Source organism: Chanos chanos, chromosome 7 (genome assembly GCF_902362185.1).
Source record: "Chanos chanos chromosome 7, fChaCha1.1, whole genome shotgun sequence".
NCBI classification, from domain to species: domain Eukaryota; kingdom Metazoa; phylum Chordata; class Actinopteri; order Gonorynchiformes; family Chanidae; genus Chanos; species Chanos chanos.
Window position 1 is genome coordinate 31,601,234 of NC_044501.1, and position 27,249 is coordinate 31,628,482.

General features: G+C 39.6%; 1 protein-coding gene across 2 annotated transcripts in view; it reads right to left on the reverse strand.

The window, feature by feature from the left end:
* Positions 1-27,249, reverse strand: part of kcnip4a (potassium voltage-gated channel interacting protein 4a) — a 108,538-nt gene that overhangs the window by 57,646 nt on the left and 23,643 nt on the right. The window contains exon 1 of one of the 2 annotated variants that reach the window (XM_030779881.1): positions 24,572-24,656. The exons of the other annotated variant lie outside the window; for it this stretch is intronic. Coding sequence (XP_030635741.1) covers positions 24,572-24,656 — 85 coding nt within the window. Of the gene's footprint in view, positions 1-24,571; positions 24,657-27,249 lie in introns of those variants that run through there. 2 annotated transcript variants of the gene reach the window in all.

Sequence of the window (27,249 nt, forward strand, 5' to 3'; positions counted from 1 at the left end):
TCAGGCCACTCGTGGTTTGAGCAGACTATCCGAGCAACTCAAATGACGCCGTGGCTAGGTAATGTAGGCTAGTTTGACCATTTCCTAGCTATAACATTAATTAATGAAAAGGAACTAGCTTGCAGTCTTTGGCTTGCCTCTCATAGGGACAAAGTTTTGTGTAATTTTAGTTTATTAAGCTTTTTTACACTCCTGTTTTCTCTTAGATAATGTGTGTATTTTGCATAAATGTATTTCCTTTCAATTCTGACGTTTGAGGTTAAAGTTACGTGTAGAAACAGTGAAGCAAATAGGAGGAAGCCTACAGACTTCTTCAAAAGAAACTTTAGATTTTGTAGTCTATGTGCACACATATGTGCACCCCTGACAAGACTGAAAGCACACAGACATCTCTGGCCCCCCGCCCCACACACACACACACACACACTGACTCATACTCACACTCATAACTAATCCCAATTGAACCCCTGTCTGCAATGATAGAGCAAACCTTATATTTATGTATTGGCCAACAAATTTCAGAACAATATCTCTCCTCAGATCAGTATTCAACAGCACGACATAAGATCAGGACTGTACTACTATCAATGCTCAAATCAGGTTTGTGAAGAAACAGCTTTAGCATTTCCTCTTGTGTTAGCATTAGCATTCACCGCCATCTGTTCTAGTTGCTGAGCACATTAGCTTTCAAGCTACGTAATGCTTGATTGTAGTCAATGAAAAGATACCGCTAGCGTATCTTTCGCAGCCAACTGCTCTCAACAGCATGTGCTCAGGGCAAACGGACTATGCTCTGCCACCATACAAACACCTTTTTTTTTGGCTAATGACTGTAACGACCTGCTGTTTCTAATTAAAGCAAAATTAGGATAACGGCTTTTAAAGGACACACAGAGGAATGAAAATGGATGTTCACATGCAAGTGGATGCTTCACATGCCTTTTGCTTTAGGCTAAAATCGCCCCAAGTGTTGTTTTATCAGCTTCCCTCAGCGCAATCCTATTTTTTTTCAATTAGCGACACGACTTGTCTGGTGAGTGAGGGTTACTGTTGGACTTGATGTTCATCGTTGGGAATGGTCTAGGTTTTACGAACTTGTATCACAGACAATTGCATCATTTCATAAATGCTTATAGCTTTTACAGTTGCCTGATGCAATGTTGAACAAAGAGGAGAAAAATCTGTGCAGAATCCTGCTTCTAGCACCATCCTGCCTACTCTCTTTGCTAGACTGACTTAGAGAGTTTTAATGGGTTCTTATGGAGTCGTTGGCGCTTTATGTTACTCTGCTGTCCAACAAAGTACTTTTGAACATCCGGGTGGATGCCGGCCTGTGTGTCCGTCGGGATGGCTGTCAGCTTTATATCTCTGTATCTCCAGAGGCACCTGCTGCACGATGTAATCAAATTGGCTCCACCTGCCGCTTCAGCAGACCCCGTGACGCAACGGTCGCGTCAGAACCTATTATTGTACCACGCCTCAGCTACAAGCTGCACTACAAAGAAAACTGAAGGGCCTCGCAGAGGAACAGTGACACTACAGTGCTTTGTCTGAAACTGATTTTAGGAAAGCGCCAAGCTTGTCTGAGTTGATAGAATAAGAATGGGGGTTTTTCTGAGTATGCATCAGTGTGACTCCAGCAAATGCAAAGCTAAGCACTTTTTTTAGTGACTAGATATTTTAATTTCTCTCTCTCTCTTTCTCTCTCTCTCTCTCTCTCTCTCTCAAATTGGTGTTATGAAATTATCATTCTGCGCTCCAAAACATTTTGTTTTGTTTTGTTTTTTTAGAACATGTACTTTGCAAAGTAGAGCGAAATGTTTAAACTTTTCATTGCTTTCCATCACGAATGCAATTATAGCTTACCTCAAAGGTATTTCCAGACTGTGAATTAAACCTTACAAAAATCATTTCTGTTTTTGCCTGTTGGGTCTATTCTCAAGTAGTAAATATGGAGTTGTGTGTGTGGGGTTTTTTTTTTTTTGTAATTATGTTGTTTGCTAAGGCAACAGATGCTAAACGAACCTGCACAATATTACTCCAAGAGCCAATTTTGCATTATTGCGCTGCATGGAGAGCTTTGCTCCAAATGATAAATATACATTTCCAAACCCCATTGCCATTTCCCGCTTCCTGATCAAGATGATGAGCAATATATTCCACGTCCAGGTCTTTATTTCTTCGGTTTCAGCAACTGTTCAGTTTCAGACATTTTCTCCCAAAGAGCCCTTGGCTTTCGGGAATGAGTGTATCCATAAACTCTAGATGTTTGTGGTTAATTCTGAGGTTAATGGAGCTTTAGAAGTACAGAGGTTTTGCTGTGTTTGAGTAAAGGTTGGTGCAGTAATATTTTTTTTAGAAACATGAGTGTGTCATCTGTTGCCATGTATTCATAATTCAAATCAAACCTTTCACAACCATTCGCAAAGTATCACAGACAAATGGACTGAACTGCATGAACTGTGTATGGATATTAAAACGGTTAAGGATGTAAAACAACAACAGACACTCACTAAAGCATCATGAACTGTTTACACTTGGAGCATTAACGGTACAGCATCCATAAAATTAAAAAAAAAAAAAAAGATAAAAAAAACGGCAAGAGAATTAAATTCTCAGGGATCTTATTCGATAGGACTAAAATGGTGATGTTAGTATAGAGGATTTTCTCTAATGTTCAGAGTGTTCACATCATAGCACAGGTGATAATCATATGCTACTATGACAGAAGCTGCTGACAGCCAGACCTGAAACATATGGATTTGTCATTTAAGTGCCCCTAACATGCAGTCTTTTTGATTATTTCTTTAACAGTATTAAACAAATAACCCTATATGACTAGATTAATACCCTGGTTACATAATTTAATATCTTCCTAATTTCTACCTTGTTTTGTTCTCTGACAAGCCTGAATTTGTCCAGGCACCAGATCTCCAAGATGTCCCATTCCAACCCTGTTGTCTTCTAAAGTGGCTGCAAATTGGCTTGTGGTAGACCTTTTCTCCAAATAGCTTGTTCCGCACTAATGCTCCATTAAATTGAAATGTGTTGACCAAGTAGACCAGCACAGTAAGCTCAACTCACTGCTGTGGTCCCATGATAATCTTAGCCGGGAGGAACAGGGCAGAACTCAGTACACAGAGCCTGCCGATAGATACAGTACTGAAGAGATGCACCTGATTGGTAATGATGTTCAGATGTCCCGTGGCGTTCAAACATTGACCCATTTCCATCAAATAAAATAATAAAAAAAAAAAACAGAACTACTGCATCTCAGGAAAACACAATACACCATTACACAGCAACTGCATTTGCATCTAAAGATGGGAATGTATATATCAGCATATGTCAGTGTGACAGAGGGATGAACTAAGCTTTCAGCCAGTGTGATAGAATGTAGTCTTCCTTATAAGAAACAGAGAGATTATATTGTGTAACACTGAATCCCAGTAGACTACAATGAAGGTTGCGAAAAAAAAAAAAAATCACTTTAAGGAATGATTGACAGAGCAATTAAAAATTAAATTAACTATAAAATAAACAAAAGTCTTGAAAGGAGAAGTTAACTATTGTTGATGTTTTGACAACTACTTCCTTGCGAATAAATTGTCAGTGTTATTTTTCTGACACATTAGATCAGCGAACCAATATTTGCCCATGTTTTTTTAATTTATTGTTTTTTTCTGTAGTTTACATTTTGATATGCTGTGAGCAGTGACTATGTCAGCGACTGTAACTCAAAGAGAGTACAAAAGTAGGAATACGCCTGTAAGAATCTTACAGTTACCCAGAAACTTAAGAGTTAAGAGTTCAAATTTGTAATAATCCTTATTTCTTGTAAATGTTGAAATACACAGGCACCAGAGTCAGGTTGCTGAAATCATTTATAATTAAAAAACAAAAACAAAAACAAAAAAACTGCAGCTCTGTGCCCCTAGCAAAAGAAGGACAAAACGCTGAGGCTCAGACTGACTCTCTTCACTGCTTTAGTGATGCTTTAGTGATGCCTTAATGACAGCCATCACTCAGCCTGTCAGGTGACGCCTCCTCTGCTACATTAGCGCAAATGTTACAGCTACGTTTACAGTTACGTTTACGGTTACATTTCGCCCCTAAAAAAAATACCTGCTATCCATCTATCTATTTATAACCCCTCTGTAGCTCAAGTGCACAAGGGAAACCCTTTCCCCAAGAGATGGCTTACCGGCTGAAACCAATATGCCCGCATGTCTCTCAACCCCGTAACTGAGCACTTAATGTGCTAAAGCTATCCCCTTCCGTGTGCTTTTTCCACATCAGTGACGTGAAAAGAAGAGACGTCAAAACAGACACCGAAGTCTGACTAAAACGTACCTCTCTTAGCTTCGAGCCCAGTTACAGCATCCAGGTATCATGGAGTCTGTGAACTTTACAGCAAACAGCAGTTTACAAGGTGCCAGTATATAATCAATAACATCAACACTGTTAGTTTGTCCAAAAAAAAAAAAATCCTGATCTCTAAATAATTCAAACAGCCGCAGGTCTGACAACAATAGTTCAAACAGCTGCAGAACTCACAACAGTAGTTCAAACAGCCGCAGAACTCACAACAATAGTTCAAACAGCTGCAGAACTCACAACAATAGTTCTTTTTGAACAATAGGCTTTTTGAACTATTGTCAGTTCTGCAGCTGTTTGAACTATTGTTGTCAGTTCTGCAGCTGTTTGAACTATTGTTGTCAGTTCTGCGGCTGTTTGAACTATTGTTGTCAGTTCTGCGGCTGTTTGAACTAAACAACAACAGTTCAAACAGCTGCAGAACTGACAATAGTTCAAACAGCCGCAGAACTGACAATAGTTCAAATAGCCGCAGACCTGACAACGATGGTAGTTTAATGATCACACCCTTAATGAATGACTGCCATAAACTATACACAAAATACAGAAAACGTTATTTCAGATGTTGAGCTCATGATACATTCGTGACACCTTCAAAATGAATCGCACAGCTCCTTGAACTGGTCGGTCAGCACTTTCTGAGAAAACGTTTCAGGTAAATAACAAAGGATGTCCAGGTAAGGCTGTCAGTACGTCACACAATGTGCTCTTCCGAGCTGTCAGCTTAATTTGGTGGCATGCTTAACAGATGGACACTTTGACGCATTGTAATGATTAATGGCACGAGCTGTCCACAAGAACCGTCTGTGCACAATATCAGCTGCTAGGCAGCTGTGAAATGCACTACCTGTAGTAATTAAAGACAATATGAAAAACCTTGCTATTGGTTAAATATAATCTTTAGAACATTCAAAGCGAATACCCAAATTGGCTTGGGTGTTCGCATTGGTTTCGGTAAAATATATAGCCACTATAGCTTAACCTCAACCTTTGATGTTGACAGCTACAACTGTAATCCTAATCAAAACTTGTAAAATTATGATTGCTGCTGAATTGATAAACACCTTGGGGCCGTGGAACAAGGGTATCCTCGTTTTGTAAAAAAAGAAAAAAAGAATGCTGTATGTTTTAATGCGCTGATAAATAATGTATGAGGTTGACTTGACAAGCAAAAACGCATCTCTGAATTATGCATTTTACTTATTAATATTGATTTCCACCAATGCTTCATTTCATTTTAGCACTCACTCCGACCAGTGCAGTCAGTTTAACACGTCAAATGGCAATGCAAAAATGGTGTTATACATGAGTGGGATTAAAGGAATATATATTAAAAGGAAGAAGAAGAAGAAGAGGAGGTGGAGTAGACTGAGTGGATAGAAGGACTGCAATGGACTGACTGACAAAGAGAATGAGTTTTTTTTCCCCCCAGCTAAAGCAAATTTTCTGGTAGTACACTAATAGATGTAAACATTCTGGTATTTTACAGAGGTGAAAGTTTACACACACTGGGGACCATGCGAATTGTCACACTGACTGTCAAACTGAAGGCGACAGCATTTACACATTAGAGAGGGATTGTTGCAGGAGAATCTCAGAATTTGAACTTCTGTTGATCCTTAGATCTCTGTGTGAGTGAAGAAGTAAACACTCACAGATAAACTATAAACCATTAGGACTAGTAATAAATCCACAAAATGAGCAATTAAGAAAGAAAATATGAGCTGCAGTCGTTGCCAGGTTTACATAAACACATTTCCACTAAAAATGATTACAGGCCAATATTTGAAACCAGCGAACTGAAACCGCATTTCAGTTGCAATAACGTAAACACGCTGAGAATAAGCAGATCACAAATCATAGACGTGAAAGAAAAAAAAAAAACCCAAAAATTGCAGATGCACGTTTGAAAGTCGAAAATGTTTTTTTCAACTTCTCTCCAACTTCTGACTTTTCTTTTATTGCCTGCAGTGAACCACTAAACTATGGCATCCATTTCCTGGTCTGTTAGACATTGGAGAGCGTTCATCACTGTCTCGCCTAGACCAAGGTCTACCTCTATTTTTCATCACTGCTTTGGTGTAAGATATGGCCCTGGAGGAAAAAGGTCTCACAAGATTTCAGAATGGCAGAGAATATATAACTTGAAAGAATGCAATACAGTATAAGGCTTTATTGACTTCTTAAATTTTGACCTCTGAAGACCCTGGGCAATAGGACATGTAATATTTCTTCCTGTTGTCTTGCAAGTTGAAAGCCATAAAACTTATGACCTTGGATCTGAGAGGACTGCAGGAGCGCAAGTAGAGGAAATGTGAATTATGTGCTGACTCGAACATTTCACAAGTTAAATGGGGAAAAAAAAGCAAGGAAGAAAGAAAGAAAAAGACTTCAAAAAGACAGTGATGAATTTCGATTTAAAAATGGAAACAGAGACGCGTTCATATTACTTCTTTATCCGACACAAAATTTATTTCAAGCACATGGATGTGAGGTGATCACAAACAGCAAACCCTACCATTACGTGGATAAAACAAAGAAACAAACAGACAAAAAACTGCGCATCATGAGCGGTGGCTAAGGCAATAATCACTTGCTCGGGTCAGTATTGCTCTGTATTGTAAAGCCCTGCAAAGCAAACAATATATGTACCAATCTTATAGCATATGCCAGTGTACACAGGGTGGCAGAATGCAGAACACCATTACTTAGCGAGGGGGGAGGCATGAATCATCCAGGATTTGTTTTGGGATCAATTCCAGATCAATGGAGTTCATTTCCTGTTTCTGTGGTTCAGGAAATCGAGACAGAATAAGTTCATTTGAAACCTTGTCAAATTGAAATTTGCATGGTGAAAATTGTTAACAATGGAAGATACTGACCTGGGGAGAATTGCGATAAGAAACGTCCATTGCTAGCCTGGATGCTTTCTTAGCTCCAGTTTCTCGGACAAGGATTAAGCCTATCTTTGGAATAGACTTCCCTATAATTGGAAATTCTTCCATGAAGTGCATCTACATGGAAGTACATCTATAATTAAATCATATCCCCATACAGGGCAAGGTCACAAGGCTAAGAGATTGTTGGTGACATGGTATAGTGTGCAGCGACTTAATCTGAAAACACTAAGTATAAGAACTTCACATGGGTTTAGTTAGCAAACATCACTTGGGTTTCACATGGGTTTAGTTAGCAAAGAACATTATGTATTAACCATATGGTTCAAACACTGTTAATTAGTGCACTTGTATCAAATTAGAAAACATGCCATGGATTTGTGAATCAAATGAGGACATTTCAAAACATTGCTAGAATATTCTGAACGCATTAGTATTTCTGTTGTATGTAGAGGCGTCAAGGACATGGAAAGACACGATGTTAAAAATAACAATGCTAGCTGATAACCTTGTTCTCGATGAAGAGGGGAGACTAACGTATTGAAGAAGGAGGAATTTCAATTGGATATAGCAGCTTAAAAAAATCAATTTAAGAAGATACGTGCTCTACTCTGCCTTGTACTCACACTTCAAATATGCTTGTCACTGACCCATGGTTTTTTTGACCTTCATTAACTTGAACAGCTTTCGTGAAACACACGTCGTCTCAAAGCCTGAAGACAATGGCTGTCAGAACTCTCATTTCTGCAAAACATCTGAACATGCATTTTGACACGCTTCCTTCTAGAAACACTTAAACCTCCATACGGCGCTCTGTCAGGTAGCACATCACGTCGAGATGTAAACCACAGCGGCCATCTGCTATGGAAACGGTTTCCTGTGACAACAGTGTGACATGTCTGGAGCACCCGCTGTAGTCGCTTGGCGTGGGCCCCGTCGCTATGGCGTACCCTGACTCATTGTTCGTTTTTTTTGCCAGCCGTTATATCACACAGAGGAGCTGATTAGACTTGCTAAACAGAGATCTGCTGTACTAGCATGAGTTATGTAAAAAAAAAACAAAAAAAAAAAACAGCATTTATCAAGAGGGTGCAGAGCAATCAGCGATAGCCAAGACGAGTCTCTCCGCAAACGAAATGCAGATTCAGAGAAACTACTTCATCTGAAAACACAGAGAATAAGAACTTCACAAAGCACCACGTTAGAGGAATGTTCATACACCCCGTGATATTTATATTTACTCAATATTTTTCTTAGCAAACATATTGTGTCATGAAGTTAGTGATATTTCTGTGGTGATAAGTTTCTCAGTTGTGAAACAGTTATCCCAACTTTTGGTCAATCATGATATTCATTCATGAAGATTTATGAAGGTGTTTACAGAATGTCTTACCAGCTCTCATGTGAAATGGCTTTAGAAGGTCTAAAGGAAATGCGTAACAAGAAGCATACATAATCTGATGTGTGTATCACTTTATTATATAAAGCCAAACATATTTCTCTCTTCCTTTTGACCATTTAAAAGAATGTGTCCGCTTGGGACAGCAGCATCTGTAATGGAGCACTTTAGCATATGCTGAATCCACTTTCTTTCCTCTAAATTTATTTCTAGAGCAAAGGCTGATCCTGGGATAATGATGCTGAGTACATTAGTCATTTTGTTAGTCAATGGGTAATTGCGGTAATTCAGGTTCTCAAATGGCCCAGAGTCTTCTCTGAGTGCTGTTTGTACCAGCATCACTCTGTCTGGAGGTCTTCAGGGGCCCACAGGAAACACAATCTCTGTGGTAACACTGAATACTTCCTCTTCACTGTACGTCTGTGGATTTCACACAGGAGAAAGGTTCAGGATTCATGATGTAACGTAACTCTCTGTCTGAGGTTGCCTTGAGTTATGATGATGGGGATCAGTTTCAGCGGCCATGGTGGAGGTTTGTACCTATAGTTTACATTTGGGGGAATTTGAAGGGTTATTATACAGTTGTAAGACCTCATTTATTAATTACAGAATTATGGACAGCAGTTCATTTTGTAAATACTCGTTCAGTCACAGACATTTAGACAGAAAATCGATAGGAAACTGTTCACTTCTTTCTTGTGAATATAACGTATTACTTAAGTCTTAAGATACTAGAAACCTGACAAGGGTTTACACAGAATTTACACCAAGCAGATGTTGCCACTGCGTACTGCCAGATGTTGTCGCTGAGAAACCCAACCACATGAACTGATACAGCACGACATCAACCGAACGCCTTCAATCTAATTCAAACATGTCAAGAACACAACATCTTCGGTCCACCTCTATAAAGTCTGTAATGACCAACAACTTATATGGACCACAAACAAGGTGAATTCTTCCATATATGATTTCCATGGAGAGGAACATCCTTTTGCCATATATAGATGTCTAACGAGCATTGGTGCCCTTTAAATGTCTCCGTTGCTGTTACAGACCTTAGAAGAGGCAAACGATCTCCCCACAGTGAAAATCACGTGTGAGCCACTGATGTAGTTACTGAGATTATCAGTCTTTCTAATGTGATTCTTTTGCCCCTTGATGGTGTTTTTATAGCCAGGCTATAAGGCCCTCATTCAATGTTTGAGATTATCATGATATGACCATTGCTCAGCTCAAATGGGTTTTTCCATTTAAATGTGATGTAGAAGGTAGTGTCATTTGTCGAGAAACATTGCTGCAAATCCACACTTAGTACATAGAGTGTTTCCGGCGTTGCGATGAGAAATTCTGATACACAATGTACTTTCAGCTGAACAAAGATTTATCGAGCAATCCTCCTTGAAGTGTTCCCGACAGCTTGCCCGACAGCTTCTCACATATAGGATGAATATTTGTACCACAGTAGTGTGGGTTGCACATAACCTATGGAAAAACTGTTATCCTAAGTTATCAGATAATAGACTGCCATACATATTATATTTAATATGTATTACTTAATATTTATTTATATTTATTTTTTACCAGTAAGAATTACAGGGTGTTGTAAAAACAATAAAAAAAATCTTCCCTGAAATGACAACATATTTGAAATGTATTGCTTGCTCTCTATTATCTGGTCCAAAGAACGCTCAAAGAACTTCAAAGGAACCAAATCAAGCTTGTGTGACTTGAGCTAATGTTTCAAGTCTCGCATCTCACAACTTGATTCGCCTCAACAGTATCCCTCTAACCGGAGCCTAAGTTCTGAAACTCAGCCCAGCTTGATGCTGATTGGTCAGAAGTTAAAAGAGGTTTGCCATGATTGTAATGTGAAGTGACAGGCGCCGCTCGGCCAATTGAGATAGGTGCATAACACCAAAGCCACTCAGAGAGGTCACAGTCAAGAGCTTTATCACCGTCGTGAACATAAAATCCACTCTCGAGACGAATAGCAATGAGAGGTCTCTCAGTCGTGCAGGGGAGAGAGGCTCTCCAGTTAAGGCAGATTGAACCTGTTAAGGAATTTGTCAGGCTATTTAAAGAGTATTGCAGTGGGGGGGGGGGAGGACATTGGGTAAGACTTTTACAGGGATACTGATGCAACTAATGATTGCTGAATGTTTGCTATACGAGAGAGAATGTTAATCAGAAGTCAATTACCCTCAAGCCATATTTTTGTGTACAAGGCTTGAGACTCTGGTTAGACTGTTGACACTCTTCACAAAACAGGCACACGCAGCTGGAGTGGTGAACAAATCCATTAATAAGGGTTACACTGAAGTAAGCCCCAACATTTTCCTTTGACGTGTTTAATATTCACAAATTTTAAAAAATATGCCACAGCCTGCGAACAGTACCTCAGAGAATATGTATCAAATGTATCGAACAATCTGGAGGTTTATGTACTCTATTGTCAAAAACCTAACTACACAATTACTCAGGAATGCTAGAGAGCAGATGCAGTTGTCAATTCTGATTTTTCATTAGCATTAAGCTACAACATCAAAGGTTTTCAGCCTTTGATAAATGACGTTGCTCACATCTTTAAAAGTACATTTCTATACACAAAGCTTCACATGAATTATTTAATGACTGTTATTGAACAATCAGTAGACATTAGGAGAAAAAAAAAAGTAAGTCAGTTATTTCCCCCACTTAGTACACTAAAGCACCTCTCACATGTTAAGGCATCTAGACATCACAGGTTAAGACATCCATAGTACATTAAAAAGAAGAAAAAAAATATCTGTCAGTTATCTTCTTTATGTCAACGAATCTCTCTGTGAAACGCAGGCTTTCAGACTGTGGGGAGCCCAACCCAATACTTAACTCAGAATTGTTCAGCTACAAAGACACCAATATACAACATCGAGGACTACTGTACAGTGCTCATAAAGCATCCACTCTAGCATAGCACTGAAAAAAATAATGCTGAAGGCAATGGAGAATGGATCTCCTGTTGAAGATGAGATGGTTTCTGCATTATTTTCATGATAAAAATGCCTGAATCCACCACAGATACACAAAGTAGAGGTACTATGAGCTATATTTAGTCTTTAATCTTCAGCTGTTTATAGTTGGCAACCTCTGACTCTTGATGCTAAGTATTAAAACATACATTACATTAACATAAAGCGAATGAACCTAGAATAACCACAGAGACAGACAGTGGTGGTTTAATTACCGGGGAGATTTCGGCTCTGTTCTGTGAAATGCATTATATAATGAGAGAGCCAATGGTGCTGATGAAAGCATTTAGTTTCTACTTAGTTGTATGTCTCATTGCTCGAGCTCTGATCCAAATGCATTTTTAATTCTGCTTTTAATGGAAACTTGTTAGAGAAGCATCCAGCTCCAGTCACTTTCCTATGATTGATCTACCTCAGAGTCAAATTTATCATACAAAGTGCAAACCAAATTATAATTGGTTTAATCGTACTGTCATGCGAACACAAACACCCCCCCCCCCACACACACACAGAAACACATTTTACATCTTTCAGATACTGTAACATTCACAAAAAAACACCCACATCTTGCCTTTTGTTCTCTTTCAAACCAGGCAAGCATTCACCTACACGCACCCTACACCAAGTTCACATCACAGGGGTGTTTTTTTGGTCTTACCGAAGACAGCATGTGTTGCAGTGTTAGTGACTCACTCGCTCTTATTAACCAGGATTCTTAGAGAGAGGAAGGAAGGAAGAAAAGAAGGGAAAAAAAAGTATTTCTGCAGTCTTCATGGTGCGATGCATCTGTCATGGAGATCTATAGCAGTAATTCTCATTATTAAGCAGTCAAGCAAAACCGCCTATCGGTAGCTTGCAGGCATGTTGCAGTCAGCAGAATGATATATTTCCTCCGAATGGTACATGGGAGAGGGATAACGACATATCTCTATCAGAAACACAAACGGTGGCTCGTTCTGCCGTAATGAAGTTTGTCAGTGCAATCTTCGATTTCTTGCGTCCCAAGTGTGGTATCATATTTTGAGACTATATCCCTGTAAACAGTAGAGTCTGAGTGCAGAAGAGCATCACCAAAGATACTGGCTGTGGAGAGAACGCAGTACTTGGAACTTTGATTTATTGGGTCTCGTGTTAAAGCCGAGGCACCATGTCGTGTGACATTAAGCAGGAAACGTGAAGTTGTGATGGAATGGAGCCGGATCTCAGACACTTGCATTCAGGATGTTGGGTTGGTAAAGCAATGCCAGATAATGTGACGACGGAAGTAAACTGTACGAATTTCTGAAAATTAGAAAATTAACCAACAGCTATTGGAGTGCAAGTTTGATTTTTTTTTTCATTAATACTAAAGTCTATCACTGGCAAATGGGCAAGGAGAGAGAGAAAAAAAAAGGGATTCCAATGAACAAGTTTCGGAAAGGTACAATTCTTCCTTGTTACCTCAAGACCCAACCAATCGAGTGCTGCTTATCCAGTGTTGCAATCTAGAGGGTACCTATGAATCTATTACAAAATGTCTGCAGAGCTCAATGTTTTCTAACACAGCAAAACTGGCTACAGCCAGAGTATCTGTGTTACTCGGCATTTCCGACTAAATTCGTAGCAACCTGAATTGTCTCTTGAATCTTTAATGGCCGGGTATCATTTTCTGTTCTTGAACATTCTGGGAGGAGAGTGCTGAGTGGTGCCAGAGAAAGATGCATTTGTTGAAAAGGATAATGATATTGGTCCAAAATATGATGTAATGCCATTACGCACTGAAAATGTTTCTAGTGCCTCTGACTACGTTTACTGAGGCCTGATATTGAACAGAAATTATAACAAGCCCCTCCAAAAAAAACCAAGCCTTTCCCAACATTCTTGCATAGATTCTGGATTCATCACAAGTTAACAGATGCGAGTAATGAGCTGAAATACTGTTGACGGTAGACGATAGAAAAGCAAAGCGTCTTGTGCATGACAGAGCGTGACATAATGATTGATTTACAGGGGAATAAGCGTCAGACGATGCAGTGGTCATCTTTAAACAGCACAGCAGCGGAAACACCCTCCCTGTGTCCTTCACACAACCGCAGTCTCGTTTTCGTTCGACTCTTAGCCTTTATCGCTAAGTAACAATGATGTCATAATGAAGACGCCACATCCCTGAAAACCGACCTCAAAAGACAGTGAAATCTGCAAAGCGTAGAGACATTGGAAAATATCCTCAAGTTACACAGAGTCTGGATTTGCGGTCATCACACAAGGCTATAGATCAAAGACGGAAATGTTAACAAAGATAACCCCATTAACATTATCAACAGGATAGCAAGATGCTTTAGCTCAAGCTGTGAACTATTTATAAAGTAATGCAAAGAGGAAAGATTTGATCGACTACCTGCTGTCAGTTTTATACGGAAAAGACAAAAGTGAGGTTTTTAGAGTCACTGAAGGCAGAGGACAGAGACTATCATAGCTCCAAATATATTCATAGCTGCTATCAGGGGGTACATTGATGCTGAAAATGTTATCAGATAAAAACAATGCTACCAGCATATCATATAAACCTACCACAAAGCACAGAGCATTTCAGATTATCACTGTAACGATATCTGATACACTACAGACGTTAAAATGTTACCGAAAAACCACATCACAATAAGCGGTTAAGCTTATTACTGTTGTTAGGAGTGCTATATTTTGGGACATTTCAATATATTTCCCTCCTAAAAAGACAAAACTGAGTAGTCACAAAATAGCAGATATTAAAGATGGATCACTAACATAAAATTGGATTAGTCAGTGTTGATGTTGAATGCACTGTTGGTTAGGAAAGACTCCAGGTGACATTTCTGTGAGAAAATACGGGGCCGGAACTGCATTGTTTGTACAACACGTTTGACTTTTTTTTTTTTTTTTCGTTTGTAATTTGGCAGGTCTTTGGGGAGGTTTTTTGCCCTCCTTTTTTGTGATGAATTCACAGTACATTCACAGGGCCACAGGAGAGAGGGACCATAATTGGACAGAATTTGTAGAGCGCACAGTGGGAACACGGAACAGCCAACACATTAAACAAGAATGACTAATACTTCAGTTGTGGGGGGAGAAAGGTTTACGTGGAACACAGAACCACCACCCCCCCCCCCCCCCCCTCCCCTTTTGCTGACAGAGACCTTGCCAGGACATGAATCTTTATCTGTATATGGGACCAGGTTTTTATCGGAGACATAAAGAAGACATTTGACCCTGTGGCACACTGATACATGTAGATGCGGGGAGATGAGTCGATCGTTGTCAATAGAGTTTGAAAGCATCATTTGAAAACATTCCACCTCTGTCCTGTATGGTACTTCAACTTGCTATGACAATTTGAAACAGAAGCATGTTTTGTTTTCTCCTGCATAATCGTTTGAGCGATTTTTTAAAGTAGTAATGAATTGAGTGATACATTCATTGAGCATGCAAACCTCTATAGATTCAATGACCCCATTTTTCATACACATCTGACAAGACCACTTGGACATAAAACACTGTGTTGAATGAATATATTAATATGTAATTTGCTGTAAAGAGAGCTTGAGATGTATGAAAAAGTAGATTATCCCCTTTAAGTTTAATGATGAAAGAAAGCTCTTTTAAAAATGTCCATCAAATGTCACACAGACCCTGGCATTTCAAAAGAACAACGGATGTCAACTTAATGCTATTTGTAATCTGAAATGTCAGGCGAATAGCGGCGAGAAAGTTTTTTTCTTTGAAAGAAATATGTTATTTGCAATCCCACAATGACAAATATAACAGTTTAAACTTAAAAATGGAACCTGTTACGCCATAACTACGTGTTTTTTTTTCCCTTCAGCGATACATCTCTGAGGTAAACTCAGACGTAAAGCCATTTATCACTGTATCACTAACGGCCAGGCTGATTAATTTGTTGCAACCTGACATTTGTTTCTTGTTCTTTGTTTTTTTTTTTTTTTGTTCCTTTTTTGAATCCGCCATTGTGAGAAAAACATCTCTCTGGGTTAATGAAAGTAAAGCACCTCTTTTTGCTTATCTTGTGGTGTATTGATTCCTCTCTGAGGAAAGGAAGAATCAAGACTTCAGTTAAGAGTAATTGGTAGCTAACTGGTCATAACAGGACATCCCATTTGTCCAATGTTGGACTGTGATCACCGCTGATGCAACCACTACACTGAGGGGAACGACGAGAGAGAGGGAGAGAGAGAGAGAGAGAGAGCAGAAAAGGAGCAATAGAGAGGTTTAAGAGGAAACAGTCTGTACAGGAAATTATGAAAAAAGACAGGGATGTTCAGTGCTTTCCAGTGTACTCCTCTGATTCATCTAATTCAACCAACCAATTCCCTTTACTTACTAATTGTGTGAAAGACCAAAGAGGTACAACACTGGGAAGGAGAAAAACGCTAAATGTCTGAGTGTACATGAGTGTGTAGATAGGTGGCATTACACCTTTAACACAGTGGAGGAGAGAGAGAAAGAGAGAGAGAGAGAGAGAGAGAGAGAGAGAAATCCTAAGTAATGTCATTTTAAAGCTGCGATGTTCATGTAATACAAATAGTGATGCTGGGGTTCTGTGTAGTGGTATGGCAGTATCGGATGAGTAATGCAGCGATGGAATAATGAAAAAAAAAAAGAAACGTTAAGAACACGCAAAGGCAAATAATAACCTCTATGATTACAGCCTCACTAGGCACAAACTCTCCTTCAAGACACTCCACCTCAGCGCTAGCTGGTTTTTTTTTTTCCTCCACTGCCCTTCATGTTTCGATAATCATTATCTAATCAAGGGCATGATGAGAGTCTGCTAGGAGTTTTCCATTTGATTTCACTGCTGCGCCATTCACAGTGCACACACACACACACACACACACACTCACAAAAAGAAAAAAACCTTCACAAACGAGCGACTTAAAAGAAAAGATTGATACACAAGACCACACGTCCAGAGAGTGCTTCTAAAAATAATCCCTCTATTTTCTGAACTACAAAAACTCTCATTTACAAACATTAGTGTGAATGAGAAAACTGATTGCACTTGCTGAAAGGCTGAAAAAAAGAATGGAGATGACTGGGCAGACTGGAAGGTAGAGCTTGATTCAAATGGAAAAAAAGAAAGGTGAAAAAAAAAAAAAACAATAAGCGTTTAGCTCCCAGAGGTCCCAGTAGCGTTCTAGCTATTGTACGGCATTCGGCGACACTAGAAGCACTTTAAAAGAAAGGACAATGAAGAAGGTGTCAAAAGATTTTCTATACAAGCCTTTAAATGGGTACAGCCACCTTTAAAATTTCTTTGGACATTTGGCTAAAGCTCACCGCCTGTAAAACCATGAATTATTTCTGGGACAGCGGTATTCATTGAGGAAAAGCTATCTCAGACATGAACATCATTTGGATAAGATGTGGGGAAATTCATGAGTATGAAATACATGACTCTCTGCTGATACACTGACACTAAACGCGTAGATTCCTGGATTAACGCCAGATAACCATACATGGAAATACTCGCTAGATCAGCCTACCTCAAAGTCTGTTCAGCAACGTTATCACAACTGGGACTACTTAACAGTACAAAGTCTAATGTTTGATTCAAATGAACATTTACTGTAGCCATAAGCTGTTATGAAATGCACTGAAGGTGTGTTATACACACAGAAATCCCTGCAGCTCAGATCCCCTGACTGAGCAAACTGTAATCACTTTCCACTACCCTGAGGGTGACATTAATATGACAGCCTCATCATTACCTAATTATTCATTGTACATCTAATTAATTATACCGAGCTGCTTCGGTTTCAGTGGTGTGACGCTGAACCCGTCAGGGCCCACCCGGGCATGCCAACGGCTTGGGTTTGAAATCTCATCGTAAACCCGACTTAATCCATTGGCAAAAAAATACAAGATATAACAAACTCCATGAAGATTCCTTTGGCTTCAGTTTAAGAGGGGACCTGGTAGCTGTTAAGTATGAATTTGTAAGAAAGGCACTTAGGTTTATGGAGATTTAATGCCCGATAAGGTTTAAAATCTCACTAGGTTATCATACACTTCGGCGTGCCAGTTCAATGGCAGTCTGCCATCTGGGCACCAAAGGCAAAAAAAAAAAAAAAAAAAAAAAATGTCGCTGAGTCTGGCTAACACAATGGGAAGGTAACTCTATGAGGGCACAAAACGTGTCCGTTAACAAAGAACCAATGAGTTATGCCCTTGGCTACACAGCTTTCTGGATCGTTTCTCCTGTGCTGCGGTGCCAGGGGTGGTCAGGTGTGAGACTGGGGACACAGTGAAAGGTCAACGTGCTACTGATCGGATTTACCTGTGGACGCTAATTTTCATAGCGGCGCAGTTCTTAGAAAGAGAACAAAACAGCGCTTGACCTTCTCGTTTAGGAAACATAAGAGTTTCTCATGACTGCCAACCTCTGGCAAAAAAACATTAAATGCATTCTCTGTGCATGATAACAGCTTAATATTCATTTATAAAACCAATTATTCTCTGTTACTGTACAGCTTAACTGGCTAGAAAAGGACACAGTAGCTGGTAAAGTGTAACGGGTCATCAGAACAAAAGGTAAACAAAAGGTTTTCAGCTGGTGGACATACTATCTCAAAGGATTAACTCCAACCACTTGTAAGACATTGATGGGGTGAGATGATTTTTCTATATACAGTATGTGAAAGGGAGAAGGCTTGTCTGGGGGAACTTGATACTGAGGTGTTGGCCTACTTTCAATGTCCATTTGCTAGGAAGTCATTCTGTGGTATGAATCCTACGCTGCTTTTTTTCGGTCTTCTCCATTATTTTTCGTCATGGTTACTCTGTAAAATGACACGGTCTGCCTGAATCATTTTCAGGGTGTGTGGATGTAGCTTGTTTCATATAGATTTTTAATAGTTTTTTTTTTTTCTACACTGGTTACTGAGGGTTTCTCTCACAGTTTTCTGCATACTGTTATGATATTCATACATATACATGTATCGCCTCTTGGCCCTGTTCCTGTAGGGTGGGAAATTGTTTTATGCTGCAATTTTCAGATACATCAGCATTGCTTGGATTTTGTTTTCTGTGTTATGAATAACATGTGGAATATACTGATATTTATGGTGAGTAAACAGTAGGCAATTCATATGCCTGTTTACCATAACCGTATTACCACAATAAAGTTCTAATAATCAAATTATGAAGAAAATGAACCAAAATAAGCAACACTCTCAACGAAAAAAAAAGAAAAAACAACAACAACAAAAAAAACCAGACAAGTAGAAAATATATCACGTAGTAAAAAACAAAACCGCTTAGTGCTTTGGAACTTATAGTCATTGCCTGAACTCGCTTTGGGCCATTTCAAAGAGAGCCTTACAATGCTCTGTAGAAGACACAAAGTGCCAGTGTGTGGATTAAAAATTCAGTGTTTGGTCAGGGATTATGTGGTACAGGCTGCGTAGTCTCCGAGAAGAGGACTGGAACATGACCTGGTAATAGCTGTCAGGAAACCAAAGAGAGGAAAGCCAAGACGGCTCATGTCATGTTGCGGCATCCACACACACACACACACACACACACACACACACACAAACACCATCTAAGCGACATTTGCTAGAAACGTATCACTGTACCCTCACACATCAGTGAGGAATATCTCAATTTCTTCCTCTTTCCCTGAAAGAAGCAGTTTGGTGATTTAGACTATACACAAAATCTCTCTCAATGAGATAATCTCATTTTAGCCCATAAAACAAGAATGACGCCATCATGCTCATGTGGCAGAGAAAAATAACAAATCTCACTGCTTTCGCAACCAAAAAAAGTCACAAAAACTAACCCACCAAAGGTCACCCTGGATTCTTGACTGAGGGATTATAACAAAATGGTAAAGATGCTTATTGAAGATGAGCACAGATTAATCAATCAAAATTAAAAACAGGCTAACAGGGAGCTCTAATCTAATCAAATCTTAATTGAAAGAGCAGTTGGAATTAGAACAGTCTCCTCAATGTAGTTACATCAAATAAACTTTTGTTCGAGCAAGATAACCCCCAACAGATATCTATAATCTATGGGTCAGGTAGCAAAAGCAAGTTCATCATTGTACTCACACATCATTTAAGATAGATAGGATAGTGCCAGAGCATTAAGATGTGTTTCAAATGCACCAGACACATCAAGTCACATTGGGCTCTAAAACTGCTTGTTATCATTCACGATACTCATGGTTGTTGGAGTGGCAAAAGAGAGTATCTTTGCGTGTGTAAGGAGATATTTGGCTTGAGGGACCTCGGGTAATTTCATTGACGAACTAAATCAAATCACTTGAAATCAATAGCTGTCCAGAGTGATGCTTTCCAACCAATCTCAATGTGTTCCGTTGTGGTTAGCGTAGAAATAGAACACGCCAAAACTCATTCCGAGTTGTCCAGAAGCTTCAAACCAAGATTAGAGAAGAGAGTCCATTTTTTTTGCTTCTTTTCCCCAAAGACAGAAAGCAGACAATGTTCCGGAATCGGTGCCAAACATCTCGACCCGTCTTCCTGAAAAAAGGATGATGTATTACAGAGGCTGACATGGGTGACAGCTGAAAGCTCACCAGGCAACCAATACAGAGGAGAACGACAAAAAATGGAGGTGTGACTCCGATCAGAAGAAAGGGGAAAAAAAAGATGTATGATTTATGGCATAGAGGCATCGCATCAAGCAAATGTGCTTTGTGAAGAGGAAAAAAAAAAAAAGACGTGAAAATGTACAGAAGCGTTTGAGCATTAACGGGCGAGGACTGAGGTGAAGATTTATTGGGGAACATAACAAATGGCAGCCGTGACTCACTGACATCACATCGCTGTTTAAAGTCAACAGATGAAATTTACTGTAAACAAGGTCCAAATGCGGACTTAGAAAGAGAGCAGAGAGCTGGCCAGTCTCTCTTCTTCTGAAGGAAGAATACATCATCAGAGCTCTGCAGTAGGTTCCAGAAAACCAAGACGCGGTTCTTCAATTAAATGGTTCAAATTCAATTAAACTGGCCCTCGAAGACAAAGAAATTCCCTCTGTGACGTAACCACAACGGTTCAATTGTCGTAAATTAAGAGTTTTAGGTTAAAAAAAAAAGGGGGGGGGGGGTTGGGTATATTTGGCTGTAAAAGCCCGCTGAGATTCAATCCCTCTCAGATTTTCTTTTTCATGAATATTTGATTTGAAGTCTACTCCCACAATTGAAAAATGCTGAGCATGGAACATGTGACGTAGAACAGCAATGGGATTCTGATTCCTTCACCACTATGGACACAATTGGAGGGGGATAAAAACAAGAACAACAACAAAAACAAGGTGAGATGTAATCAGCAGTAAACTCTCAGAAGGACTGCGAGGAGAAGAATACAAATTCAACATTTTTCTAGGAAATAAGTCAGTGAACCCATTTGAAACCACTCGTTCTGGAACAATGAACTCAATTATAAAACTGGCCCAGCCGTTTATCACTACTTGCATTTGTGTAGATTAATTAACATAAACTCTGTGAAACATAAATTGCAGCTAAAAATAGAATTCATGATCTTCAGGTTGAAGGTCAATATTCTTTCAGTTTCTTGGACGTTACTTGCATGATGTCGGTGACATTCATGGTACATGCCTCATGTCTTAAACTCGTGCCATTCCATATGTGGATACGCTGTTTCACTTGTGGATACGCTGTTTCCTGATACGGGACAGCTTAAGCTTTGTAGTACAGCTTCAATGGTACTCCTTGATTAATCACCTTTCTTACAGTCAGCAAGTCTAGAAATAGACTTGGTAATAAAAGTGTGTATTGCTAAGAAGTGCAGAACAATGCTTCTCTCAGAGGAACTTAACTATTACACATCTACACAATCCATCTACACATATTGTCTTGCAATATTAATATCGGTGCCAATGGAAGATATCGGAGACGTTTGACGATAATCGGATACAAAACACGTATCACAGCACCTCCACTCAACGCACATCAGTGCGTATATTGTGTCAGATTAATCGATGTGATTACCTCATAACGATGTCGGTATAAGACGGAGAGGCAGGCTGTTCTTGCTAAGCAACAGTCTGACTGGCTTGATGTGAGCTAGGCTGTCAGTAACAACACACAGTTTCGATGACTTAGCAATGTAACAGGGACAGGGCTGACTGTTAGGAGAGATACTGCTCAACCACTCTAGCAGGAGTTATTCATTATTGATATGCTCTGCTATTCATTGATAAGCCACAGACAACAATGGGAAGCTAAATCATTCATGACTGTTGAATTACAACCAATCTTCAAATGACATTTATCATTTGGTATGTTAAAGCCAATCATGTCTACAGAGGTTACATTTTCATAACTAATTATCTGTACTGCACCACTGAGAACAATTCTCACTTCTATACTACTTTGAAATCGGGAAAAAAAAAGTGGTTTATGGTCGTCTCGAAGATTCCCTCAGTATTATGTTCAAGTACATGGGCAGAATGTGAAGTAGTCTGCAGAATTTTATAGTATTGGTTTTCTGTACACTATTGATCTAAGTCACACAGGAAGGCTAACATATGCACACTTCCATCTACTGAAGCCCTCATTAAGAATGGTCGCTGGAGCATTCCTGTTCTCGACCAGCCCTGGAGAGCATCTCTTAGTCCTGTAACTTACGTCACAGAGATTGTGTCAGTCATTCCTTCAATAACAATGGAATTAAACTTCAATATTTCATTTCTTGCTTACACTGACACGTTACTGCCTTCTCCCAACCATATGAACCTCGGTGTGTGGCCGTTATAATTTGCGCGTACTCGCTGAAGGCAGATGTGTACATCCTCTAAACAAAAAAAAAGCCTCTGACAGATATTCTCACACAAAGTCAAGCGTGAGCACAGCGGTACTCAGCCATGTCCGTGTACTGTTTTAAAGGGGAAAAAACAAAAAACAAAAAAGTGTTCAGTTAGCTTCACTGACACATGACCCCAATCAACAGAGGAATACAGTGAGAGAACATTCTCCACACATTCTCCATCACAGTGATCAAACACTCTAATCCAGCAAAGGGAACACTAACCTCTGCTTAAAATCTCCTGCTAACACTGACCCGTGCTTCATCCTCTTTCATCTTTCCTCTTCATACTGAGGGGAAAGATGAATGAATATTTTCTGTGGAGAACTTCGTAAGGTGGTTAAAAAAAAAAAAAAAAAACAACAACAAAAAAAGATCTTCGAGTCAGTTTTTCAATTTGACATGCTTCAGTATGTCATATCAATCATTCGCGGGCCACTGAATCTAAAAATATGTCAATCGCAGGCACTTTCTAGAGGCTTCAATGTCACAAGTGCTGAATGACATTGGACCGCTACATTTGATACTCTGTTTGGACACATCATATCATGGCATCAAGCCAGTGGTGTCAGATAAAAGCTTTAAAAAAAAAAAATCTGCAACATGTTATTAAAATGAAGAATGAACTCACTGAAATAAACAAATAAGTAACATATAATAAACAAATAAAAAAATATAACACAGCTAATCCTCTGGTCTGTATGTATCAAGTTACAACAGGAGGATTATCTTGCAGATCTACAATCTCACAACAGACATGCAGTAAGAGCTTTGACCAAAAACTGCAATGGACACATTCAGGCATGTGTTCTTCTAATGTGATTTTCTTGTGCATTCTACTGTAGCATTATCCTTATACAGTATATGTCAGGCTATAATCTGTAGAAATCCAATATAATCCAGACTAATCTAATTTAATCTCACAGAGTCATTTTCAATCCAGTTACTAAGGTAATCAGAATCACTTGCAAAACCAAAAGTCTGCAGCAAAGTAAGAAGATTATCATTAAAAAAATAAAAAAATCTACTGTAAGTAGCAAGGTGACTTCAGTTATCAGTCATACGCAAGGATTATTGAAAACCATTGCTAAAACAAATTGAGAACATGTAATATCATATTTGTTTCATGCATAACAGGAAAGCTGAGTATGACCTTTTGCCTTTTCTTTGAATGCCCAACACAGGTACGAAAGGTTTGAACTGATGAGCAAATCCAGCATCTCTCAAGGTCACAAAGCCAGGTTAAGCATTCATCAGTGAATACTTTCAGTCATCATGTAAAATGTCAATAAACCCTTCACAGAAGCTTAAGTGCTCTTACCAGATTAACATACCAGACCACTGGGTAAAAATATCAGTTATCTAACTGAAATAGAGTGTGTTTGAAGGGTTCAAGAGATGTTTTCATAAACACATCTAAAAATACTGCAGTGTAAGGAGTGAGATACATCCACAGTTTGAACTCAAAGCTGCTGACACACTGCAAAATTTGTTTTCAAAATCACACTCTAATGGATTGGCATTAATTAACTTGATTAAAATGATTACCATGAAAGAGCTGCTTAATGAAGGTCAAAAGTGGATCTGATTCAGATTGTGCACTCTAGGTTTGACACTTGCACTGTGCACAGGACCCTTTGAATTAGGAATGACATTCAGGTTTATGTATAGTTCAAACGATATGCACTAAACAGATTAATTGTCTTCTTCTTACAGTTCCACTTTCTCCCTCTGTGTGTTCACACACAGACACATATACACCCAGGCACACATGCAGACACACAAAGAAGCACACACACGCTCACACACGCACACACACAGAGCCAGGGAATACGCTGAAGGGTGATAACATGATAACTTTTTTCATTGCTAAAAATGAATGAATGAATGAATGAATAAGTCCACAAAATGTTCACCTACTGACGTCAAGTTTTACGCCAAACAAGATTAGGAACTCTTGTGGAGCAAGCAGCATAATCCAAAACTCTGTCCATAGACTCAGATTAAAAAAAAAAAAAAAAAGAAAGAAAAAGAAAAAAAACATTAAGACTTTACCTGTATTTAGTGTGCCAGTTATGAGTCTGAAGAGGTATTGGGCAAACTTCAGTAATTCCCTCTTGCATCTCTTTCTGCAGCTCATGTTTGGGGGTTCTGCTTGCTCCTTGCTCCAGGGAGGAGAGACTTGATGCTTAATCCTCAAAAGGCCCTCTGATGGAGCAGAACTTTCTCCCCTGGGGCCACGTTCTTTAAGTCCTGCTTTGGTTTGCCTGCCTCCTGCCTGCTTGCCTTGGGGGAGTCAGCTCCCTACAATGCTACACAGGGGGGTGCTTTGAGAGGAGCTCCTCGCTGGGGATCCTGGCTGTCTGCGTGAGGAAGACCGCACCTCACTCAGGTCATAAATATTTCCTCAGAGGCGTTTGTGTGTCGCCAGAGGTGCTGAGCTCTCTCTCTCTCTCTCTCCTTCTCTCTCTCCTCCTCGTGAACTGTGTCTTTCACTCACTTCAGCGCTTCTTGGCTCCCTCTTCCTCTCTCACACATCCACACTCTCACACACACACACTCTCTCTCTCTCTCTCTCTCCCTCTCTCGTAGTAGACTGACTGCTCACACACTGCTCAGCACCATCTGTAGATGTTACACCCTCGCAGACCGTTGCTTGGGAGGCGGGGCCAGCGTGGCCCTGGAGTGTAGTGTTGGAGAGAGAGGAGGTGGGGAGAAGAGAGGAGAGGAGAGGAAAAGGAAGAGGAGAGCGTCTCTGTCCATGAATCAGTGATGACAGGCGATTACGGGCCTGCTATTCGGAGAGGTCATGGCACACTAACACCAGCAGCGATGGACTGACTGGCAGCAACTGTTAGTGAGACGAAAGAGGAAAAATGGAAGGAGATACAGAAACGAAGAGGAGTAAAGATAGGAGATATGGCAGATGAAGAGGCAGGGTGGAGTTGGGAGAGTGTGAAATAAGAGGTGAAAGGAAGGGCAAGAGAGAGGAGAGAAAAAAGAGAGGGAAAATGTGTGAGAAACAAATGGAGAGAGGGAGAGAGAGAGAGGGAGAGAGAGAGAGAGAGATACTGTTTGTGAGGGAGGATTCCTTAAAATAACAAGTTGAGCCTTGGAGCATAATAATTTTTGCCATAATATTCGGTAATAAAAACAATACATCCAAAGTTAATAACGACAGATAGCCTGGGAGCTATCAAAATTCACTGCACAAGCTCAGAATAGCACTGGGTCCTTCATATGACATCACTACCCACACGCCGAACAGCCACCAAACTGCTAATTACCTTCACTTCAATTATCATCATCAGTCAAAGCCAAACCTCTGACAGAATTCTGTCATTAACTTCAATTAACTCAACTCCTCAGATGCTCATTTCTGATCCTGGATAATCCATTGCGGCGAACGGGGGGGGGGGGGGACCCGACAAAAAAAAACCCCTTTTTTTATGGTTATGATTTTTAATGCAGTCACGTGGATCCATTAAAACCTGTAGTTGGTGCGCTCTCTCTAATTCGTTTCCATGTGTCTGTATGGAGAGGACGCATTGAGGAATGAAATGAGATGGTTAGCATTGTGTTTTGAAATGTAAGGTGTATCTCATCTATCACTCCTTGAGGAGACTGATGTATTTCAGCAACAGTACTCCAGGGAGTACTGGGATTTTTCTCTCTCTCTCTTTTTTTTCCCTTCCAAGAGGAGCTTGCTCCCTCAAATGAATTTTGACCCCTGAGTCTCTCTAGCATACCCCTCAAAGGAATACTGTTTCCACACCTCGGAGATGCCATAAAGGAGCATTGAAATAATTGTAAAAGATAAAAAAAACAAACAAAAAAAACCAATGCGGATATAAAGAATATAAAACCTTCTGTATCAAATAAAAGCATAAAACGTTGACTTCAAGCAGAAAATGTCCAGAGTGTACCATAGCTGTTTTTTAAGGCCATTTTAGAGCACTGTGTTTGACAAGACCTTATTAACACAATAGTAATAATTTATGAAGCTTCCATTTCCTGCTGCTTCAATCCCTGGTGAAAAATAGAAAATGGTGCTAAAACCCATTTCTGGAATCGTTTGTAACACATTGTCAGCATCAGTGTCAAGCCTGTAATACATCAATGTATCCATTTAAGCCAGCTGCCGCCTTGACACAGTTTACCACGGCCCTGCGTTGTGTATTTCATAAGAGATTTAATATTCCAAACGTGAACATGCCATATTATTGAATAGATTGACTTCGATTAGTCTTTAATTAAGCTGAACCAAGCCTAGCACACCCGACCATCCAAACACACTGAAGCATTCACAACAGCTAGCCTCACACCTGTGTCAACCCTTTAGACGCTAACATTAGCTATTAACGTATGCTACTATGTTAGCTTCTTTTGCTAGATTCTGATACAATGCATCACATGTGCAGATGAATGGTTTGAGAAATGCAGTTTTCCATTATTAATGACAAAGATGTCCTTGATTTTATAACCGAATACTGTATGATCATTGTAGACCAGAAATCTGTTCGACTACCCATAAAACATAACTAAAATAAAGGAAAACAAATGGATAAAGGAGAAACCACAAAGCACAGTCCGCTGCTTTTGGCAGAAAATAGGCTAATGGCTGCAACACTGACATTCAATGGCTACCTTGCTGTCCCTGGAGTTCCAACTCCAATATCTCACTGTTGACCTCATAGTCAGGCAACTGTATTCATACATCACACTAATGGTTT